The sequence below is a fragment of the Neomonachus schauinslandi genome, chromosome 2 (assembly GCF_002201575.2).
Source record: "Neomonachus schauinslandi chromosome 2, ASM220157v2, whole genome shotgun sequence".
NCBI lineage: Eukaryota > Metazoa > Chordata > Mammalia > Carnivora > Phocidae > Neomonachus > Neomonachus schauinslandi.
The window spans coordinates 187,330,179-187,350,109 of record NC_058404.1 but is presented as its reverse complement, the minus strand read 5'-3'; the positions used below and the strand labels follow the sequence as shown (position 1 = coordinate 187,350,109).

Genomic DNA, 19,931 nt, shown 5'->3' with positions numbered 1-19,931 from the left:
ATAACTGGTATTGTACTCATTTTTCATTACAGTTACATTGCATTACAATTCATTTTTGTTATTACCACAGTTACTGCTGTTTATCATCCTTGCTAATCTCAAACTTGAACTACTGCAATAGGTTTCAAGCTGGTCTAACAGCCTCTGCTCTCGTTCTTCTTACTTGGCTCTGTCAAAGGGATGTTTCTAAAACATAAATCTGACCATATCTTGTTCTTGTTCCCTTGGCGATCTCATCTAGTCTCATGGAGATAAATGTGATTTAGATGTCAAGGTCACCAACATTTCTTTCCCAGACTGGACCTCTCCCCTTGAACTCTAAACATATATATGTTATTACTACCTATGGCATATTAGGCATGGACATCTACAAGGAGTCCTAAATCCCCAAACAAAATGGGGTTCCTGAACTCTTCTCCAAATGTGGCCTTCTTTCAATCTTTCTGAGTGTCAACCCATTCTTCTGATTGCTTGGACAAAAAGGTGGGTAAGAGGATGGGGTAACTAGGTGATGGACAAAAAGGTCAGTCATCTATGAATAGGAACTGAGCTACAGAGAGGCTAACTGGCATCTATAAGTGAGTAAGTAGCAGAATCAGGATGTGAACCCAGGCCATCTGACTCCAGAGTCTACACTCTTTACCCATATGTTAGGATGTTTTACCACCTTATCAACCCCTTTTCATGTAATCTTGAACTTCATATGGTACTTGCATAACAAGTACCCACTATGCACCTCAGAGGTGGCTTGATAAATCAAATGAGAACTATAAATTCTGGTTCTACCTAGTTGTCAGATAAAAGAGCTGAAAATTCTACTTGTTTAGGGCCAAGATTTAAAAAAAAAATATTTTCACTCTATTTTTTTAGACATTCTGTGTGTTCTTTTTGGGATACTAGGCTGGGATTTATGGATGGGAACTCAGATGTGTCTGTCATAATTCTGTCTCAGCTACTAATTAGCTCCATAACCTTGGGAAGTTTCTAAACCTCTTGATGTTATAATCACTCTGCCAAAAAGTGCTATGCATGTGATAGATGGTCCAGGCTCTACAGTAATAATGTAGAAAAATAAATAACTCAAGTTACAAGGTCCCTTCACTTCTTGAGGACAAGAATCACATCTATTTGTGTATTCTCCATTTCCTAAATGTTTATTGCAGTTCCACCGTCTGTAGAAACTCAATAAATCTGTGTGAATGACAGGTTGTATTTCATGATTTGGTATGTTGTATGGGCAAGGTGACTGAGAATTTCAGAAGCAGTTTGTTATAGTACCAAGAGTTCTCCACTGAGAAGCAGAAGACCAGGTTTGAAGGCAAAGAAGGAGATACTTCATTAATTCATCGATTATTTGGCTTCAGGACAAGTAACCATCACATAGGTCAAGTCTTCAGATTTGTCTCTGCAAAACTTGGACAAGATGGGATTAGTTGTTCTCAAAGGTGTATTAGCATAGATCTGACTATATAATTTACCTTCACCACAATACCCAAAGAGTGTAAGCATGGGACATTTTTGTTTCTGTTGGTTGTATTCATGGAAGGGCTTAGGAACACAGCATCAGTATCTACCACATATAAACATCTCCACTTATAAATGATTTCTTTTAGAGTCCTTACCACTATTACGAGTAGATAATATTATCCCCACTTACAAATAAGGAAGGTGAAGTTCGAGGAAGTTTCTCAGGGTAAAAAGACTAGTAAGTATCAAACCTAGGGTTGCAATACTGGATTAGATGACTCTTAGTTCCCATCTTTGCACTGACCCACATGTCCTTGCTACATTTCCAGTATTAGTAATGAAGGAAAGAGGGCAGTAGAAGGTACTGCTAGAGATTGGCTTTCTTAAACATCAGGTTTATCCAATTCTAGCAGCGAGTGCTATGATCAACTGAAGAATATTCTAGTCACATAAAACTCTAATTAATTAGGGAAAATTGGTAATTAACTGCATGCTCCCATTCTGTTTTCAATAAATGTAATCTATCCAACAAATCAGCAGCATTTATTAATGATAATACAAAGTGTGTTCAGTAATAGGCTTGCCTTTCATTAGTGAACTAATATGGGGTTTTATGTGGGGTTCCAGAAGAAACCAAGTAGGCATTACTAGCATTCACTTCATTGTGCAGATTACCGTGCTCGCTTCGGCAGCACATATACATTGTGCAGATTACATGGTGCCTTGATTCTGCTGGTGACAAGCAATAAAAAGTCAATTGTATATGGTGCATTAAAATGTGTTTAATCTACTATTAGTTCCATGAAAAACATTATTTCCCACCTGACTTCCAATCACCACTGATAACATATGGGGTCTATGCATCCTGAAATAATTACAGACCACAAGCTGTAGCAATAAACCACAAAGCAACTTAATCATATCCTTTCCTGGAATTTATTTCAAATAACGTTTAGTGCTTTTCTTTCTTTCTCTTTTTTCCCCCATGAAACTCTGCATTGGACTACATTTCTGGTAAGAAGCTCCAACTTGGATTTTAACTGCAGGAATTGTGCTATTTATTTTCTGGGTAATAAGGCACGAAATTACTGCTTGGAGTATTTTTTGTTCTTCCTTTCTCTAGATATTTCAACAAATAATATTTTATGATCTCTTTATGGGATAAGGAGGTGTATAATGATGTAGAAAGGCTACATAACTAGATAGCTGCCTAAAGATGAAGTGATGTAACCACGTACTATGCTCAGAGGACCAAAAAAGAATTTTAAAAAATAGGAGAAACTGTCATTGGCCCATTTATGCAAAGCCAAAGCAAAAAAAAAAAAAAAAAAAAAGAAAAAAGAAAAAACAAAAAGAAAAGGTGAATACTTGGTTTCTGAGAAGGTAAGGAGTATAATGCCAAATTGCAGTAACTCTCTTGACCTACATTTTTGGAAAATAAAATTTTCTCCTTTCCTCAATGTTGTGGAATCTATCATGTATATTGGTCATATTATATGTGTCTTAAACAAATTTCAGAATTTTTTGATGATCAATAGGTGATATATTTAAAACAAAAATAGGTGGGTAAGAGGATGGGGTAACTGGGTGATGGGCATTAAGGAAGGCATGTGTGTGATGTGATGAGCACTGGGTTATACGCAACTGGTAAATTATTGAATACTACATCTGAAACTAATGATGTGCTATATGTTGGCGAATTGAATTTAAATTAAAAAAAAAAGAAAATGCTTGTATTTTCATGAATAAAAAAATAAAAACAAAAATAGAAACTAGGTTGTGCGTTGGCCTACCTACAGTGGTTTAAAATTCACATTGGAAAAAAAATTATTTTGTTTATTTCCTTATTGACTTATTCAAATGCTTAAAAGAAAATGTCCACCAGGCGGAAGGATTTGGTAGGTGCTATTTAAGCTCACTCTAAATATTTCTCTGTTAACCAAGGATTTTTGAACAATAGAAGGAAAGGGTTCAAGAGGATCCTGAGTTAATCTGGAATAATATCATCTACTCTAGTGAAATGGTCCTTTGATGTTCCTCTGTGGTTTTAAAGGCACTCTTTCTTTTATTATTTATAAATTATAGTGTTCAAAGTTTTGTGCATGGTGAGTAGAGGTTGCTATGGCAAAATGGAACTGGAAAAAAAAAAAAAAAACCAAACTACGTCTGAGTCCTGGTTCTGTCACCAAATGGCTTGTCATTCTGTACATTAGCAGTAAATGTACTGCCCCTGTTTCCTCTTCTACAAAATGTCAGTATTTTTCTTGATGTGGCCTTAAAATGATATGACCTAATGTGAAAATGGCCTGTGTGTGAAAGCATTTTATGATAATGCATAGTGCATAATTCAAGCATTATTAACATAATAATATACCACATGTGATGACGTGGTTCTTTTTTCTTTTTGATAGTTCAGTGATGATTCTCAAAATCTTTAAGGGTTATATTTGCACCCGCTAATGCTCCAGCTTTGCCTTTCTACTCCTGAAGTTTGCCATACTTTATTAACTCTAATATATTTCTGTCCATTTCTCTAACATGATCTTCAGTACCATGTAAATTGGTCGTTTACACAAAATAATTTATATGGTAATTACTTTATCAGATTGGCTCAAATACTCTTGTCTTGAATTGCTAGCCTCTTATCTCACTCACAATGAAGCGAACAAGCTCAAAAACACTGCTTTTAAAGTGTTTAGTAGGGCTTTGCAGGAAAATTTTTAGACTCCTTTTTACTTCAGTAATTCCATTAGTAGTGTTTATTTGGTGGTTAGATTGTAAAGCACTTGAAAACAGAAGCACTGTTTCCTTAATCTTTGTATCCCCTTGTTCCATTTTTTTTTTGGCAGACAAGCAAAGCCAGAGAAGCACTCCCAAATGAGGTGTTTGGGAAAAGGTGGGGGTTCCTGCTCAGGACTGCAGGTGCTAGAATCTAAGGATACCTGGAAGATAGCTGGTGGTAGGATCCAGAGTCTAGACCTCCACAGGGAGTTCACCTACAGGGGTGGCACAGAACCCAGGACAAAGAAACAAGAGGGAGACCAGAGGTATCATAACATGGGAAGCAGGTCTAAAGGAAGAATTAGCCAGGACAAATTCCCTGAGGGTGAGATTTAGTCCTGGGAGCCCTTTGCAGAGTGCACACAGTCCTGCTCAGGGTTAAAGAGGGAGTCTGAGCAACAAGTGCCTATTAAGAACATACTGTATACCAAGAAAAATACCAGGTACTCGGTATATGTGGGTAAGCCCAACATCAGTGGCCCGGCCCTCATTAATGTCCCATCTCGTAGGGATTCAGTGAATAAATAAATTATTATCACAGATGACGATAATGCTAAGAAAGAAACAAACTGAGTGCAGTGACAGAATGTTTTGGGGAGTAGGTGTTTGATCTACTCCCACGTGATCAGAAGAGGCAGGATTTAGGATGTTACTGGAACCATCCATACTAAACAGGAGCGAACGTTTGTCCTGGGAAACAACACTTGAAAAGACCCTGAGAGCAGAAAAGGCCAGAAGCTCTTCTCCACAAGTGATTTCTTTTTCCAGCGATGTAAATAAGAGTAACGTGTGTATAAGACTGTAGTTAAGACCACCATGGAAAGTTGTTGCGGGGAGTGCCTGGGAAGCCGGACTTTAGGATGAGTAGAGAAGCAGTGCAAGGACAGGGTTTGTAGTGAGTTCTGATTCTCCCAGCCACGCACAGGCTCCGCCTCCTAGTTTCCTCTGGCAGGTGTCATAATTCAGTTATCTCCCTGGAAAGAACATGCGCTTAGGAAACTGAAAAGAGCCCAGCCTGGCTGCAAAGCAGAGAGCGAGGGGTGTTAGACACAGCTGTAATTCTAGTTCAATATTGTGCCCATCCCCATCAGTTTACTTCTGTTTACCTGGAGCTTTCCAGACACTTTCCCTTGCAAGACCAGGGTGCTCATGTTTTCCTTCAGTTCTGAGAGCTGCCCTAGATCTCTTCCGAGCACTTCTCTTTCTTCTCCTGTCAGTCAGGCTAGGTTTCTGCTGCCCACCATCAAAAAGTCCTAAATGATAGATATTTCTCTGTCCTTTCCTTTATATCTCAGCTAGCACAAGTTTTAGTCCAATTCACTGTCACATATAGGCCAGACTACTGCAATATCTTCCTTACTAGTTTCCCCTTCCTCATTCTCCCTCCTTGACCAAAACCATTATCTGGCAAATAGAGTTTTTAAAGAATATAGGTTCTATCACTCCCCTACTTAAACTATCCATGGCTTCCTACCACACGGAATCAAAGCTAGCCTGCAAGGCTCTGTGTGACCTGTTCCATGCCCTGGATGGTCTCATCCCTTCTCCTTCAGCCACAGCCACAATAACTTTCACTATTCCCTGGATATTATAAACCCTTTCCTGCCTTAGGGCTTTTGCACTTGCTGTATCTTCAACCGGGGATAACTTTTTCCTTGCTCATGAAGAGTTGTTCTCTCTTTAGGTCTGAGATAAAAACCCTTGACTTAAGGAAAGCTTTCTGTGTCAGTCAGGGTTCTATGGGGAAACAGAACCAAGAAAGAGGGAGAGAGAAAGAGAAGAGAAAAGGAGAGGGGAGAGAGGGAGAGAGAGAGACGGAGAGAAGGAGAGGGTGGGGGGAGAGAAGGAGAGAGAGAGAAGGAGAGGGGGCAGAGAGAGAGAGAAGAAGAGAGAGGGAAGAAAGGAGGGAGGAAATGAGGAGGGAGAGAGAGAATGAGCAGTTGATGTTAAGGAATTGGCACGGGGTTATGGGCACTCACAAGTCTGAAATCTGAAGGGCAGGATAGCCGGCTGAAAATTCAGACAAGATTTCTATGTTACAATATTGAGGCAGAATTCCTTCTTTTCCGGGAAACCTCAGTTTTTGTTCTTAAGACCTTCGACTAATTGGATGAGGCAGACCAAGTTATCAAGGTACGCTTCACTTAAAGTCAGCTGATTGTAGATGTTAAGCACATCTACAAAACACCTTCACGGCAATATCTAGATTAATGTTTGCCAAACAACTGGACACCAAAGCCTAACTCAGTCAACAAATAAAACTTAACCATCATGCCTTCGAGGTTCCCTGTGCCCACCTGAGTGTCACAGAATTCTGTCCTATTATTTTCATTGAATGTACCACAATTTGCACTTAATTGGTTTTTTCCTTTCTTAAGTTTGCATTTCCTGCACTAGATTCCAGTGTTTATGAGTTGAGGACAATTCTCTTTTACTCATATAATATGAATCCAATACGAGTGAAGTACCTGGAACATAGTAAGTACTCAATAAGTGATAGATGCTCCATATGTTTGTGGAAAGGATGAATAACCAGGAAGAGCTTGACATGAGAAGTTGTGACTCAAACTCCTAAAATTCTATGGGAGTTGAAATGTCACATATTAGGTCTAATTCATTAGAACGTGATTAGATAAAAAAAATTACAGATTCTATCTCATTTCCTTTGACACATTTCTTCGTATTTCCCTCAAGTTTAATTAATCCACACAGATTTAAGAAGATTTTGAGTCTCACACATCAACTCAAATGTAGCATTGAAAAGACTTCCAAAGTTTTGGCAACTTATTTTATTTTAATGAAGATTTGAATGCCTGCCAGGATCACTAAAATAATTGCCAGTTGGGCTTATGTTAATGAACACATTTAAATGGGAACTGTAAGAAAAATGGAAGATGATCTGCTTTTATGCGGTCCGTTCACTGCTAGCCACTTGCAGTGATGAATGGTACCCTGGATTTGTTTTTAGTGCTAGCCACAAAACTTCTAAAGTTGCACAGCAGGCTCTTTGGGGAACATGCGCTGAATTCGAAAAATTATTTACCAGGGAAACATTTGTGTGAACAAGTTAGTTCTTCCAAAAATAATAAGAAAGAGTAATGCCATTCAAAGTTGATGCACACAGAAGTCTTACCACCTCCTGGTTAGTTTTGAGTTAACTTTGAGTCCTCAATTCCTCTCATCTTTTCAATCCAAACCATCAAAATGGCCAGTCAGCTCAGCCTCCAACACACCATATTTTGCCACCATCCTGGTCTAAGCAACCCTTCTTTCCCTACTTTCCTGAGCCTTCTTTCTCAAGGGTCTTCCTGTTTTCTTTGGTTCCCTACACTCAGTTCTTCTTAGAGCAGCCTGACAGAGTCATCTTTAAAAAATCATTACCATATATTATATCTGACCCTTTTAAAACCAGTACTTTCTCAGTATCTTTAGAAATAGTAAAATAAAATGAATAATCCAGGTTCCACACACTAACCTCACTCCTGCCTCAGGATTCGTGGCTGTTCTCTCTGCCTGGAATGTCCTTCAGGTGGCTGTGTCCTTCTTGATATTCTAGATTCAGTTAAGAGCCATATCCCCAGGGAATTCTTCTTTAACCACCCCATCAAAAGAAGCTCTCTCTTCTGCCTTTCTATAACATATTTCATCACAGTTCTGATCACACCAGGGATTTCCTTAATTGTTTGTTTATTGTCTTATCCCTCCCCTTCACCACCCCTGCCTCCCCCAGCTCCCACTGGAATGTAAGCTCTAAGAGAACTTACCCATCATTTTAGTCAATGCATCCTAAATACCTAGTTGAGTGGTGGGCTCATATTCAGCACTCACAGAATGGATGATGGAAAAAAATTATGTTGAGGTAAAGTCTAAGCTGCGATGTGGAGAGGGTATAGAAGTTTGCCTCATGAAAGGTAAGGGAGTCATGAGGAATAGCATTCTCTGCAGGAAGAAACAGGATCAAGACTCATCAGAGGGAATCACATCAATTGCAGGCAGTTCTTTATGGCTGAAGCAGAATGAATAAAAGATAGTACGAGATGAGACTGGGAAGGTAAGCAAGGGCTAGCTGGGTCACTGTAGTACAGAGAGAATCTAACTCAGGGTTGGACTTATAGCAGACACTCAACAAATACATGTTGATGAGTGCATAAGGCTCTTGAGTTTGTCTTCTAATGGCAGTGGACAGACATTAACTGGTTTTAAGTAGGAATCAACAGGGTCCTATTTGTGCTTTAGAAAGATGCTTTCAGCTCCTCTGTGGAGACAAGTTCAGAGGAAGATAAGACTGGAGTCCTGGAGATTGGGAGGCCATGTGGTAATGCAGATGAGAGATGACAGAGAGGCAAGGGCAGTGTAGAGGAAGAGGAAGAGGTAGATGGCAGAGATATAAAGACTAGAAAACTGACTGAGCTTGGAGATTAATTAGATGCAACAGGTTCTAAGGGAAGAATCCAGAAAGACATCTGATTTCTGGGTGACTGGATACATGGAGAGGTAACATTTATTGAGAAAAGTCAGGTTTAGGAGAAAAACAAGATTAAATATCCTGCATATATGTTCATTTAATGAATGTACAAGCTATTTTAAAAGTTAGGCATTATATGGATGATGCAAGATGACTTTTATCTGTTATCTTGGTCTAGTAGTTTTATTCTAAAACCAGATACTGAGTGGAACAATGGGCCACACATTTGGAATTAGGAGTAGAGAATATCAAGATGAATCAGGCTCAGGCCATGGTCTTTAGGAAACTCATAGGTTAAACAGAAATAAGGTCCTTAGTCCACTTTATTTTTTTTTTCTCTCTCTCTCTTTTTTTGTTGGGGAGAGGGGCAGTTGTGGATACTGGTGTGGTGAAGTGTTGGCATAGCCCTTAAAAAGTAAATCCCTCTCTGGAGTAGGGTAGGGTAGAAAGGCAGTGCAGAAACTACTGTCTCCCCTATGAGGATTCCCAAGCAATCAAAGAGGAGGCTGAGAACTGGTGTGCTAACCCACTAGACCAATTATCAGGTCAGGCTCAAAGTGTCCCCAAACAGGAACTCCTGACCAACATGTGTTTAATGGTTAGCTGAAAATAAAATTAAATATTCACAAATTGCTCATTGTTAGCTGTAGGATATATGTATTAACAAACCCAGTTGTGTCAAAAGAATCCCTATGCAAAAAAATACCTAGGAGGCGGAATGAGGAGTTGATTGTAGATGAGACACTTAAGTGCCCCCCACATGATTTCAAAATTTATGCCCCCCATATGATTTCAAAAATTTATGCCCCCCACATGATTTCAAAAATTTATGCCCCCCACATGATTTCAAAAATTTAGCATGATGCTTAGTTAGTTTAAAATAAAAAAAACCGGGCACCTGGGTGGCTCAGTTGGTTGGGCGACTACCTTCGGCTCAGGTCATGATCCTGGAGTCCCAGGATCGAGTCCTGCATCGGGCTCCCTGCTCAGCAGGGAGTCTGCTTCTCCTTCTGACTCTCCCCCCTCTCATGTGCTCTCTCTCTCTCATTCTTTCTCAAATAAATAAATAAAATCTTTAAAAAATAATAATAAAATTAAATTAAAAAAAAACAAAGAAGAAGCATCCAAATGCCACAGATTTTGTTTAAAACTCTTGTGTAAGGTGATATACGTCAAGATGACATTCCAGAATGTTCACTGTGATTTCAGTTACTTCTGTACTTAGTAGAATGAGTTGAGAAGAGCTGAAGGGCTCCAATGTCTATTGAGCACACTCTCAATGAAAGAAATTATGCAAAATATTTTTCATCATCTTCTCACTTGTGTGGGCATTAATAGCCTGAATCTTCGAGGAGAATTTAATGTCCAGAGAAGTTAAACCACCTGTTCAAGGTAGAAAATGTGTCAGTTGAAAGGTTTGAACCCAGTAAAGCACTTGTATCATGCCAGTATTTGGAAGTCAGAAGGGCAGCCATGTTTATCTGCTGAGACCTGTAGACAAACTTCTCAGAAAACCCTGCTTCCTAGAAGTCTGACAGAAAATTCTGCTGGGGCATAGAAAATAATATTTTAACTCTGTTCTTATACCTTGATTTTAAAGTACATGAGTAATACTTTGTGCTTAAGGAAGATCTTCTATCTGAGTCTTTCAAGAGCAGAACAAAACCAATTATTACCCACCCCCCTTCATGATTGGAAGAGAAGATCTTAATCCCTAATTTGCTGACAGGGAGACAGAAGCTGCCAGGGATGAAGTGATTTACTGAAGGTTACACAATCAGCCTGTGAAGCCTCAAGAATAACTCTAAGGGCTCATGATAAAAGAGCAATTGCCTTATGCAATTAGCAGCTTATTTCTTCACCCTAAACACCATATCCCGCTCTTTTTCAAGCATGTGCTAAAGTCCTCCTCTCTCCCACCCTACCATAAGTGGGATTTAGTGCTTTTTATATAAAAGTACTTTGTAAAAAATGTAGACCCCTATAATTTCATCCTGACTTCCCCTCATCTATTTTTAAAGATGCAGTGAGTTCTCAAACTCTTCAAGTGGTGTAGGAAAAAAACCCATAAAAAACCTGTCATCTCCTGCTGGTTCCTTTGGCCACATTAAACCTCTTGCAGGAATCAAGGAAAAGTTTTGTGCTCCTATTGGCAAAATCCCCAAGGAGAGGTCTGGATTTTAGGTACAACACTGAGGGTGGGGATTAGCCATGCTTCAGATGTGACTTCAGATTTAATTGAGCTGCTTGGGTTGCTGGCTTCTGGGGTTGCTGTCTCCTTAGGAACACTGCTGTGATGGACACACCCTATGGTGACTCCTCGTAAGTCACATTCTTTTTAATCTCCTTGCCTTGAGTGCTGGGATATACAGAGGTGGTAGGATGAGATGTCATGCCCATGACTATATTACATTATAGAAGACTCTGCCTTAGCAGACTAGAGAGATTCTCCCTTGCTGACTTTGAAGAAGTGAGCTACACGTTATCAGAGATTCTGTGAGAAGGCCATGGATGGGCAAGGGGCTACAGGCAGCCTCCAGGAGATTGGTGGCCCCAGGATGACAGCCAGCAAAAGAGTGGGGATCTCATAAATACAACACAGAGACATGAATTCAGCCAACAACCATGTGTGCTCGGAAGAGGATCCCAGGATCCAGAAAGAAATGCAGCCCCAGTTAAGTTGCTTCTGGACTCCTGACCCTCAAAACTGTGACATGATGAATGAGTGTTTTTTAAGCCACTACAAATGTGATAACTTGTTACACACAATTAAAAAACCAATACAGACATCCTTCATTTTTAGGTAGAAAGGAAATTAACACTTAGCATTTTTAGGGAAGAAGGGCATTACCAAGCATTCAAATGACACCTTAAAGATATATTTGAATCTAATGGTTACTTTGATCTATTATAATTCAAATGAGTGAAAGAAAAAGAAGCGGGGAAGGATTTGGGACAGGAAGGCACCAGCTGTCCAAAGCAAATAGATCTAACTTCTTGTAACTTTCACATCCTGCCTTAAACAATGGGAAGGATATGCTGTAAATTAACTAATGAAAGTAAATGTCAAAAAGGCATAGCCATATTAAAACTTAGTGCCTCAGAAGACCATTCATGATCACCTAAAATTGAACTGAAGTTATGCTTGATTTTGAAAGAGAACAGCAAGTCAAGTTTATGAATCATGTGTATGGATACTTATCTGACCTGCCGGGTCAGTGGTTACCAAATGTGGCTTTCTGTTAGCTATCTATTAAATGGGATTTTTTTTTTTTAATTAAGAAGTTTAGAAAAAAATTATTGAGCATCACTTCAGATTTAACTGAGTCAGAATCATCAGAGGTAAGACTTGTTACCCACCTACACACACATTTCCCCAAGGGGTGGAAACCCACCAAAGACCTCATAAGGTTCCAAAGTAGCCAGTCTAACCATTGGTATTCAAGACTATGGGACTCATCACAATTAGGTCAACTCTTTTTGTGACAGAAGCACCTTATGACTAGGATTTTATGCATCTAGTTCACTGGTTGTCAATCTTAGCTGCACATTATAATTACCTGGAGTGCTTTATAAATCCTGATACTCAGGATTGCTTCTTCCCAGAGCAATTACATCAGAATCACCACACATGGTACCAACCTATTTGTAATTTTTAAAGGTCTTGGCATGATTGCAACATGCAGTTAAGTTTGAGACTGCTGACATGTAGAGAATACCTTGTAGGTTTCAGCATCCTTTCTAATACATAGGTACATAGCTCAAAACCCAAAACACTGTGGGGGAGGATGTAGGCCAACCAGGACTGTCCACTTCAATGGAACACAAAACTAAGTTTTGACTATTTGGAGATTTACTATTATAACTCCGTTTTATTGAACTTCATGTTTATTATCTTAATTTCTCAAAAACAGACAAAACTCAGCCAAAAAAAACACCAAAAATCAGGCAGTGTAGGTATCAATATCCCAATTTATAGAGATAAGGAGACACAGACCACTGATTCAGAGACAGCTGGCTAAACAAGTAAGATATGGACCTGCGTCTGAGTGACCTGAAGCTTATGATATCTTCACAGTGATTCTTAAAGTGTGGTCCCCAGACCAGCAGCATTAGCATCACCTGGAAAATTATGAGAAATGCAAATTCTTCACCCCAATCTCAGACCTACTAAATCATAATCTTTGAGGCTGGGACCCAGCAATCTGGGTTTTATCAAGTGGCGCGAGCCAAGCTACTCATGCTGTTTGACAAAGTCCAAGTATGGGGGACGATCCTGGAAACAGGAGACTCCACAGCTGGCTCCTGCTATTCTCTTTCATTTTGTTTATGGCAATCTTTATAATTGTGGGAATATGTCTGGGGTTTCATGATAAAGTGACTACTCAGTTACGCCTATCTAAGCAATCATAATGAAACTAATTCCACGAGGCCCCCCAGGCGCCTCAGAAGCGGCAAGATTCTAAGAAAGGAACAGCTCAGGCTGTTCCACAGTTCACTATATTTCCTGCGCTATAGAACAAAATAGCAAGACGGTCACGCTCTGTCTAGCACCTTTCTCTTTGTGTATTGTTTTTTAGTTTTAGCGAAAGTCAACAAGTGGAAATCAATAAAGGTCATGTTAATCATTACAAAGGAAAAATAAAAGAAGGCTATGTCTGTAATCAAAAAAATGATCTAAGATTATCTCAGTCAATTGTGAAAAAACATAATCACATGTTACGAAAGTATGGAAAAACAAAAAAATCCTAACATATAAATAAAGTTCCTCCAAGGCTGTCAGGAGGAGATGCTTGCAACCTGATCCTGTGTCTGTGTCTCCTCATTCGCTGACACCATCCTTTCCTACGAGAGACCCACCCTGGCTGGAGCTGGACTCCGGCAATCAAGCCTTCAGTTGATTCCAAGGCACACTAAAGATGGAGAAACCCTATGCTATATTCTGCATATCTATCAGCTGCCTACTTTTGGAAACTCAGTTCAGCAGGTGGTAAGAGAAATAAAAATGTGGAGGTGACTCAGAAGGTAAAACAGAGTGACAGGCTGAGAAATTTTCTCTTACTAGCGTACCTTTCTCCCATTCCCTGTTTTTATTAATAATCTGTGTTGGATATGAGGAAATGCTATCAGGGATCAGGTACTGAGAAAAGATTGGGGGGCTCTGGCAATCTTTACAAACAGGGGTGATTTGCCATGGTGACTTTCTTTATATCAGTGTGACTGTCTTAAGATGTTGGTAATCAGTTTATCCTTTTAATAAAAATATAGGGATTTTGAATGGTTTCATTAAAAATAAATAATCCAATTGGTTCCATGGAAATGACTTTTTGATCTTAAGAACTTGAGATAATTTTTGTTCAGGAAATCAAGTTGGTTTGCTTTCTCTGACGCTAAGCTGGTTCAGATTGCTGCCATCCTGTTAAACTGAGTGTCACCGCCTTGCTTTCATGCCTCTCTTGATATAATTCAGGATATATTTATTAGAGTTGGACATTTGACTAGGGGTAAATAACCACAAATGAAAAGAACAGTTGTATTTGATTTATCAGAGACATCAATTAATATTTTCTGAGCAAATTGTGGACTTCTTTCTTGTAAAGGAGTATGTGAATATGCTTTGGGCACACTCAGGTCTGATGGACATTGATCTCATGGTGAAGGACTGGGGGACAGAAAAATTGATGCAGAGAGAAGAGAAAAAGAGAAAGAGAAAGGAAAGGGAGGGAAGTGAAAGAAAAGAGACAAGAATTGATAAGGAGAAGAGACAGAGGAGGTAGAGAGGAGGGAGAGAGCACAGGAAGAAGAAAAGAGCAGGGATCAGGAGGGTAAGAAAAGGGGATAGCGAAGGGGCCTGGAAAAGAAGGAGGAGAGGACAAGTAAGCAAAGACGAAAATAAAAGAGAGCAATAAAAATGAAAAAAAATAAAAGACAAAAATAAACGAATGCAGACCTCAGAGTCTGGGCAGTTTCTGTGAAGTGCCACTTGGAGAAGACCGACCTGCAGAGATGCTGCCTCTGGAGGTTAACGATGGCAGTAATCGTGACTTCAATTTGCAACAAATGGTACACAAAGCAGCCTGACCCCAAATGGAGAGACCTTCCATCACGGCAGTGGAGCGATAACATAGCAGGGATGCTGAGAGGTTGGATGAAATTCTCCTTTATTTGACAACCATTTTGTATCTGATTGCTACTGCCAGTGGTCATTCCAGCTGTTTTTCGGTAAGTGTTTGCTCTCTCTGCATACTATGCAGCACAGACATAACTAATAATTCTCTAGCCTCACTTCCAAAGCCCCTTTCTCTTCATGCATGTTTATTTACACATGTTATCTTGATAGATTGCACATCAAGACTCCTTTTAATGAGAGTTGTGTCTGTGTGGAGCAAGTGCCTATCCCCATGCCAATTTCCCCTCTTCCCACCCAGTCTACCCCCACAAAGGCCTGGGTGTTAGCAGAGAACCAGGTTTCAGAGTAGTAATGGGGAGAGAAAAACTTAGAAAGCCCAGGCAAGGAGAGTGGTGAGAGCAGAAATGGGGTGGAGAGAGACCCCATGGAGTCAGAGATGGTGGAAGGTTGTGTGCAATATGCATGATGGAACCCTATAAAAATATTCTGAAAAGTCAACTAGTGTTACACATTCTCTGAATAAACTTTTATGTGCATACCGTGGAAGAGGCAGAGTTTGTCATTTGGTCTGCATGAGGTTGCACTGAGGTAGCAATTGAGATGGTCAGATTTGAAGAGGCTGGAATTAGCAGAACTCTTTGGACACTGTAGAGTCTACAGACCATGGAATGGGGCTGTTAGGGGGAAGACTTGAGGAGGGATCAATGCAATTTAATTTGGATCTCAAAGGGTACCTATAGTGTAGCTACTATGGTTTACATATGTGTAAGAACATAATACATCTTGGCCCATGTATGCCATTTGATTCACAATCATTTGACACTCTTAAGGACGAAATGCCTTTTTTTTTTTTTTTTTGTAAAGTAGACTCTATGCCCAATGTGGGACTTGAAATCACAACCCTGAGACTGAGTCGCATGCTCTACCTACTGAGCCAGCCAGGTGCCCCAGGGATGAATTGCTTTCAAATAAATTCATGACAAGTCTTCTCTCCCTATATAAACCAGAAGCGCCTTGAATATCTTCTCTAGCTTTTGAATAACCTACAGAATCTAGCTTAATACTAAACACATACCAAGTATCCAACAAGAATGTGTCCCTGATCATTTGTTTGGGTCACTCATTCTCTCTCATCCTCACCTTCTGGTATGCATGAACTATCACTCCTTTTGAAGATGATTCCCTCAGAAAGGAGGTGCACCTGAATCACAAAGAACCAGATGCAAGGACTACCTACAGACACTTATGGTCTAGAGTCATTGGTAGCATGTTTATTTAGAAACTTATAGTGACTCTTCACCAGTGTCAGGAATGGTGTTCCTTGATGGGCCTTAATCTATAGTCAAGATTCAAGTCAAACATAAGACTATTGTTCAATAATGAAGTGAGAATTGAAGCTTACTGAAATGATATCATTACAGCCAAAACCAACCAACCAAACAAAACATACCAAGAACTGAATTGAGTATGCCTTTTTCTATACTTATCCTTGTTTAATGTGCACCCACATTGTATGAGCATTGGTGTGCCAAAGTGACTCAAAGTCTAAATGGATATTGACAATATTCATATCTAGGAAAGATCCGTATGAAACATACATATGATGGGGCTCTCACAGAATCATATGTTTCCCCTCCTTCCTTCTCACTTCTCAATGCTCTGCTGAGAAGAGTATGAAGGTAAAGTCAAAAAGGAAGTTCTTACATTCTTAAATCCTCTGTAAAGAATCTGGAGTTCTTTCTTGGTAAATTTGCTCTGGGCTTCCAGAAGTTCCAGAGCCTCAGGCCGATGCCGGACGGTGGCCATCTCCAGTTCATCTTCCACGCTGTCTGTGGAGGAGAACCAAAAAGAGGCTGAAGAACAGTCACAGGTCACCAGTGCTTATACACAACAACACAGGAAAATAGTGAAACATTTACTGGATGTCTGCGATTTTTCCAGAGGAAGGATTCTGATACCGCCTAAAGTAGTCTTTACATTTCCCAGAGTTTACATAACTAAGCTAAGACAATTCCACATAATCTCTTCCCCCCCCCAAACTCTAATGATTAGATATTACAATATTAGCATTTTTATAATACAGTTTGAAGAGTGCACAAAATCACAAATAACCTTAAAACCTGAAATTGGTGTGTATATATACCAAGTATGGGTTAGAAAAATGGAATTTCAGTTTAATGACAATCAGTATTACCCTATGTATCACACAACTGGGAGGTAGGACTCTGCTAATACTCTCTGAGGATTCCACTGAAATCAAATATTTGGCCTGGGGCCATAAATAAAGTAGCCAGGTCAGGTGCTGAAGTGAGTAATCAGCTGCTGAGTTGACTGGTATAAACTCAGTGTTCATGGGTGCACTCTGGATGGACTGGGCCTGAGGAAACTTCTGGCTAGACCCTACTCTGTAGCCAAAGGAGTCTATAGCTACCGATAAACTCTAAAACATTGTACTTTCTTTTGTGAATTATATTTACACTATAATTTCTCAAAGATGCTCTGTGTAAAAAGAATAAAAATCTGGGAAATGCTGTAAATGCTAACATAGTTTGGGACCAAAACAGTGGAAATTAAAGGTTTCCAGAGGATGTGCAACAAACAATTCTGTTTAACTTTGTTTAACCCAATTGACCCCAAAGTGTATTTGTCCAAAGAACCCTTTCTCCCCACAAGTCACATCTGGTAACCTATACATATTTGCCCTAGGGTCCTGTAGAACACTATTTGGAAGGTGTTGGAATATATTAGGATCTGGGTGCTCAGGTCTCAAAGTATAGGATCCTTGATTAATTTCAGCTTTTTTGCAGTGGGGCCCAATGGAGGCCTAAGACATTCTTCTTGCCATCCGCCAATCCACACCTTGGCTAAAGAACTCAACAGGAATAGAAGCATCCAGGCCCAGCCCTGAAGCCATGGCTTGCTAACCTCCATTATATTCTTTCCTCTTAGCTACAGATTTCCAACTCAGATAAGTGAAGCTCAGGAGAAGAGCTTTTTCTCATCAACTCTGCACCCAGGGTGTTCCAATTCCATGTCTTATGTGTCAGTTGGAAATATAGTTATCGTTGCCAAAAGTCACATCATTCTGATACTCAGTGCTGCCTTTCACTAACACCTGTACCTACTTCCTTCCCTGTCTCACTAAGTGCAGTGAGGGGCCAGCGCTCTCACAGAGCAGGGATAAAGAAGTTTCCGCAGAACCCTAATCCTGGGGTGTCCTAATGACTGCCCTCAAGTTTACAAAAGACCAATAATGGCAATGAAACAGGTACTTAGAATTGTCATGTTTGTCAAAATGGGGAAGAGGGGATAAAAGCAGACATTTGTTCTGTACTTTTCATATTATAATAGTTTATTTTGAAACAGTGAGATGGAAAAGCTGCAGGATAGTGATGGATGGAAAGGAATAATAAAAGGGACATGAGAAGATGGGAAGGCCAAGAATAAACTCGATCTGACAAGCATAAAATTGATGTGAAAGTAAGCGAGATATGCACCTGAAGGATGTGTAGAGGCCTACGGGTGGCTGGGGAAATGGCAGCTAGGCATTCACAAATTGACCTCAGGCTGGACTTTACGGGGAAACTCAAAAAAGCCCAAATGGGGCTCCTTCAATTTTCTCCTTCATTCACTGGAACATTTGAGTAGAATGGGTTGATTCTACTCAATAGGTCCTGAGCTTAGGGAGGAGGTACTCCCTAAGATTGCTGTTGATCCAATGAATTGGACTATGCTGTTGTTACTGTAGTTGCCAATGCAGAAATAAATGCCCTGGAACAGACTTGATGTAAATAGATAATATGAGATAGAAAGACTCTGCTTTCTTGAAAAATACCTTCACATAAGCTTCTTTTGAGTCGATTACAGTATAATTCCCTCGGCTTAAAATGTTCCTTTTTCTTCTTTCTGCCTGTTGAAATGTATATATCTCTTACGATCTAATTTAAGTATTACTGCCTCCTCTTTGAAGCCTTTCCAGATTGCTCCACCATACAGAACTGGTAGCTCCCTGGACAGAGTTCTCACACCCTACCTACCTCTCATGAAGCATGCAAAACATAACATTACGAACTGTTCATGCCTGCCTTCTCCATTGTGAGTTCCTTGAAGACACGGGCAATGTCTTACGGATATGTATATCCTCTGGACCTAACAGATTCTGGTACCCCATAGTCACTCAAGAATTACTTAGTGTATGAATGAATGAATTAATGGATGAATGGGTGAATCAGCAAACAAATGATGTTGCTACTAAAGTTTCCATTCCCCTGGGGCCCCTTGAACCTTAGCAACCCTCTAGAAAATTATTCTGAAACTGAGGTTTGTGGACCATTTGTAGACCTTAAATGCCTTCTTTGGAATCACTGTGTTCTCCACGCCTTGTTCTGAGAAACACAGCAAAAGCAAAAGCAGGGGAAATTTTAATCAGATTTTCTGAGTAGTCTTTCAATCGTTGCACAACTTCTCTAGACCCAGTGACCCTTCCACTGGAAAGAAACAAAACAGCACATTCATTCTTTGGCCTTTGTAACCACACAGCAATCTGAGCCACACCACCAACACACTTTTCTTCCTCCAGCTGTCACAGACTTGCTGAGGCTGAGACGGAGACAAAAGACCCAGAGCCGGAAGGTCAGTGTAATTGAATTAAGTGTGTGATAGGATGAGCGGCACGCACAATATTCAAAGCACCACACTTGAAGCATCTGTGGACTCTTGTTTTCCCAGCTGACTAGTACCTTACTTCCTAATGACTCCTAACTGCCAAAGGGCTGTTTCTATTTCTAGGAGGCTGATAGGCTCTAAAAACCTGAAATCATCAGCAATTCACCAGCAGACAGTAAAAAAAAGCAACACCACCTAATCCAATCAAGACTGATTCCTGGAGGCAAACTCTGGAGAGCACAGCATGATTCTGCACAGGATTTGAAATCCACAAGTTGACTCAACCACCTTTTAGGAGCATGCATTTAGGGGGATTTTATTTTATTTTATCTTAAAGATTTTTATTTATTTATTTGAGAGGGACAGAGCAAGCATGGGGAGGGGGAGGGGCAGAGGGAGAAGCAGACTCCTCGCTGAGCAGGG

General features: G+C 40.0%; 1 protein-coding gene across 4 annotated transcripts in view; it reads right to left on the bottom strand.

Annotated features, from left to right (window-relative positions):
• KCNIP4 (potassium voltage-gated channel interacting protein 4) overlaps window positions 1–19,931 on the bottom strand; it is a 1,107,243-nt gene that overhangs the window by 88,214 nt on the left and 999,098 nt on the right. For 3 of the 4 annotated variants that reach the window (XM_021679401.1, XM_021679402.1, XM_044912762.1), the window contains one exon: window positions 16,548–16,672. In XM_021679401.1, coding sequence (XP_021535076.1) covers window positions 16,548–16,672 — 125 coding nt within the window. Of the gene's footprint in view, window positions 1–16,547; window positions 16,673–19,625; window positions 19,644–19,931 lie in introns of those variants that run through there. The other variant, XM_021679403.1, reaches the window with a different exon arrangement.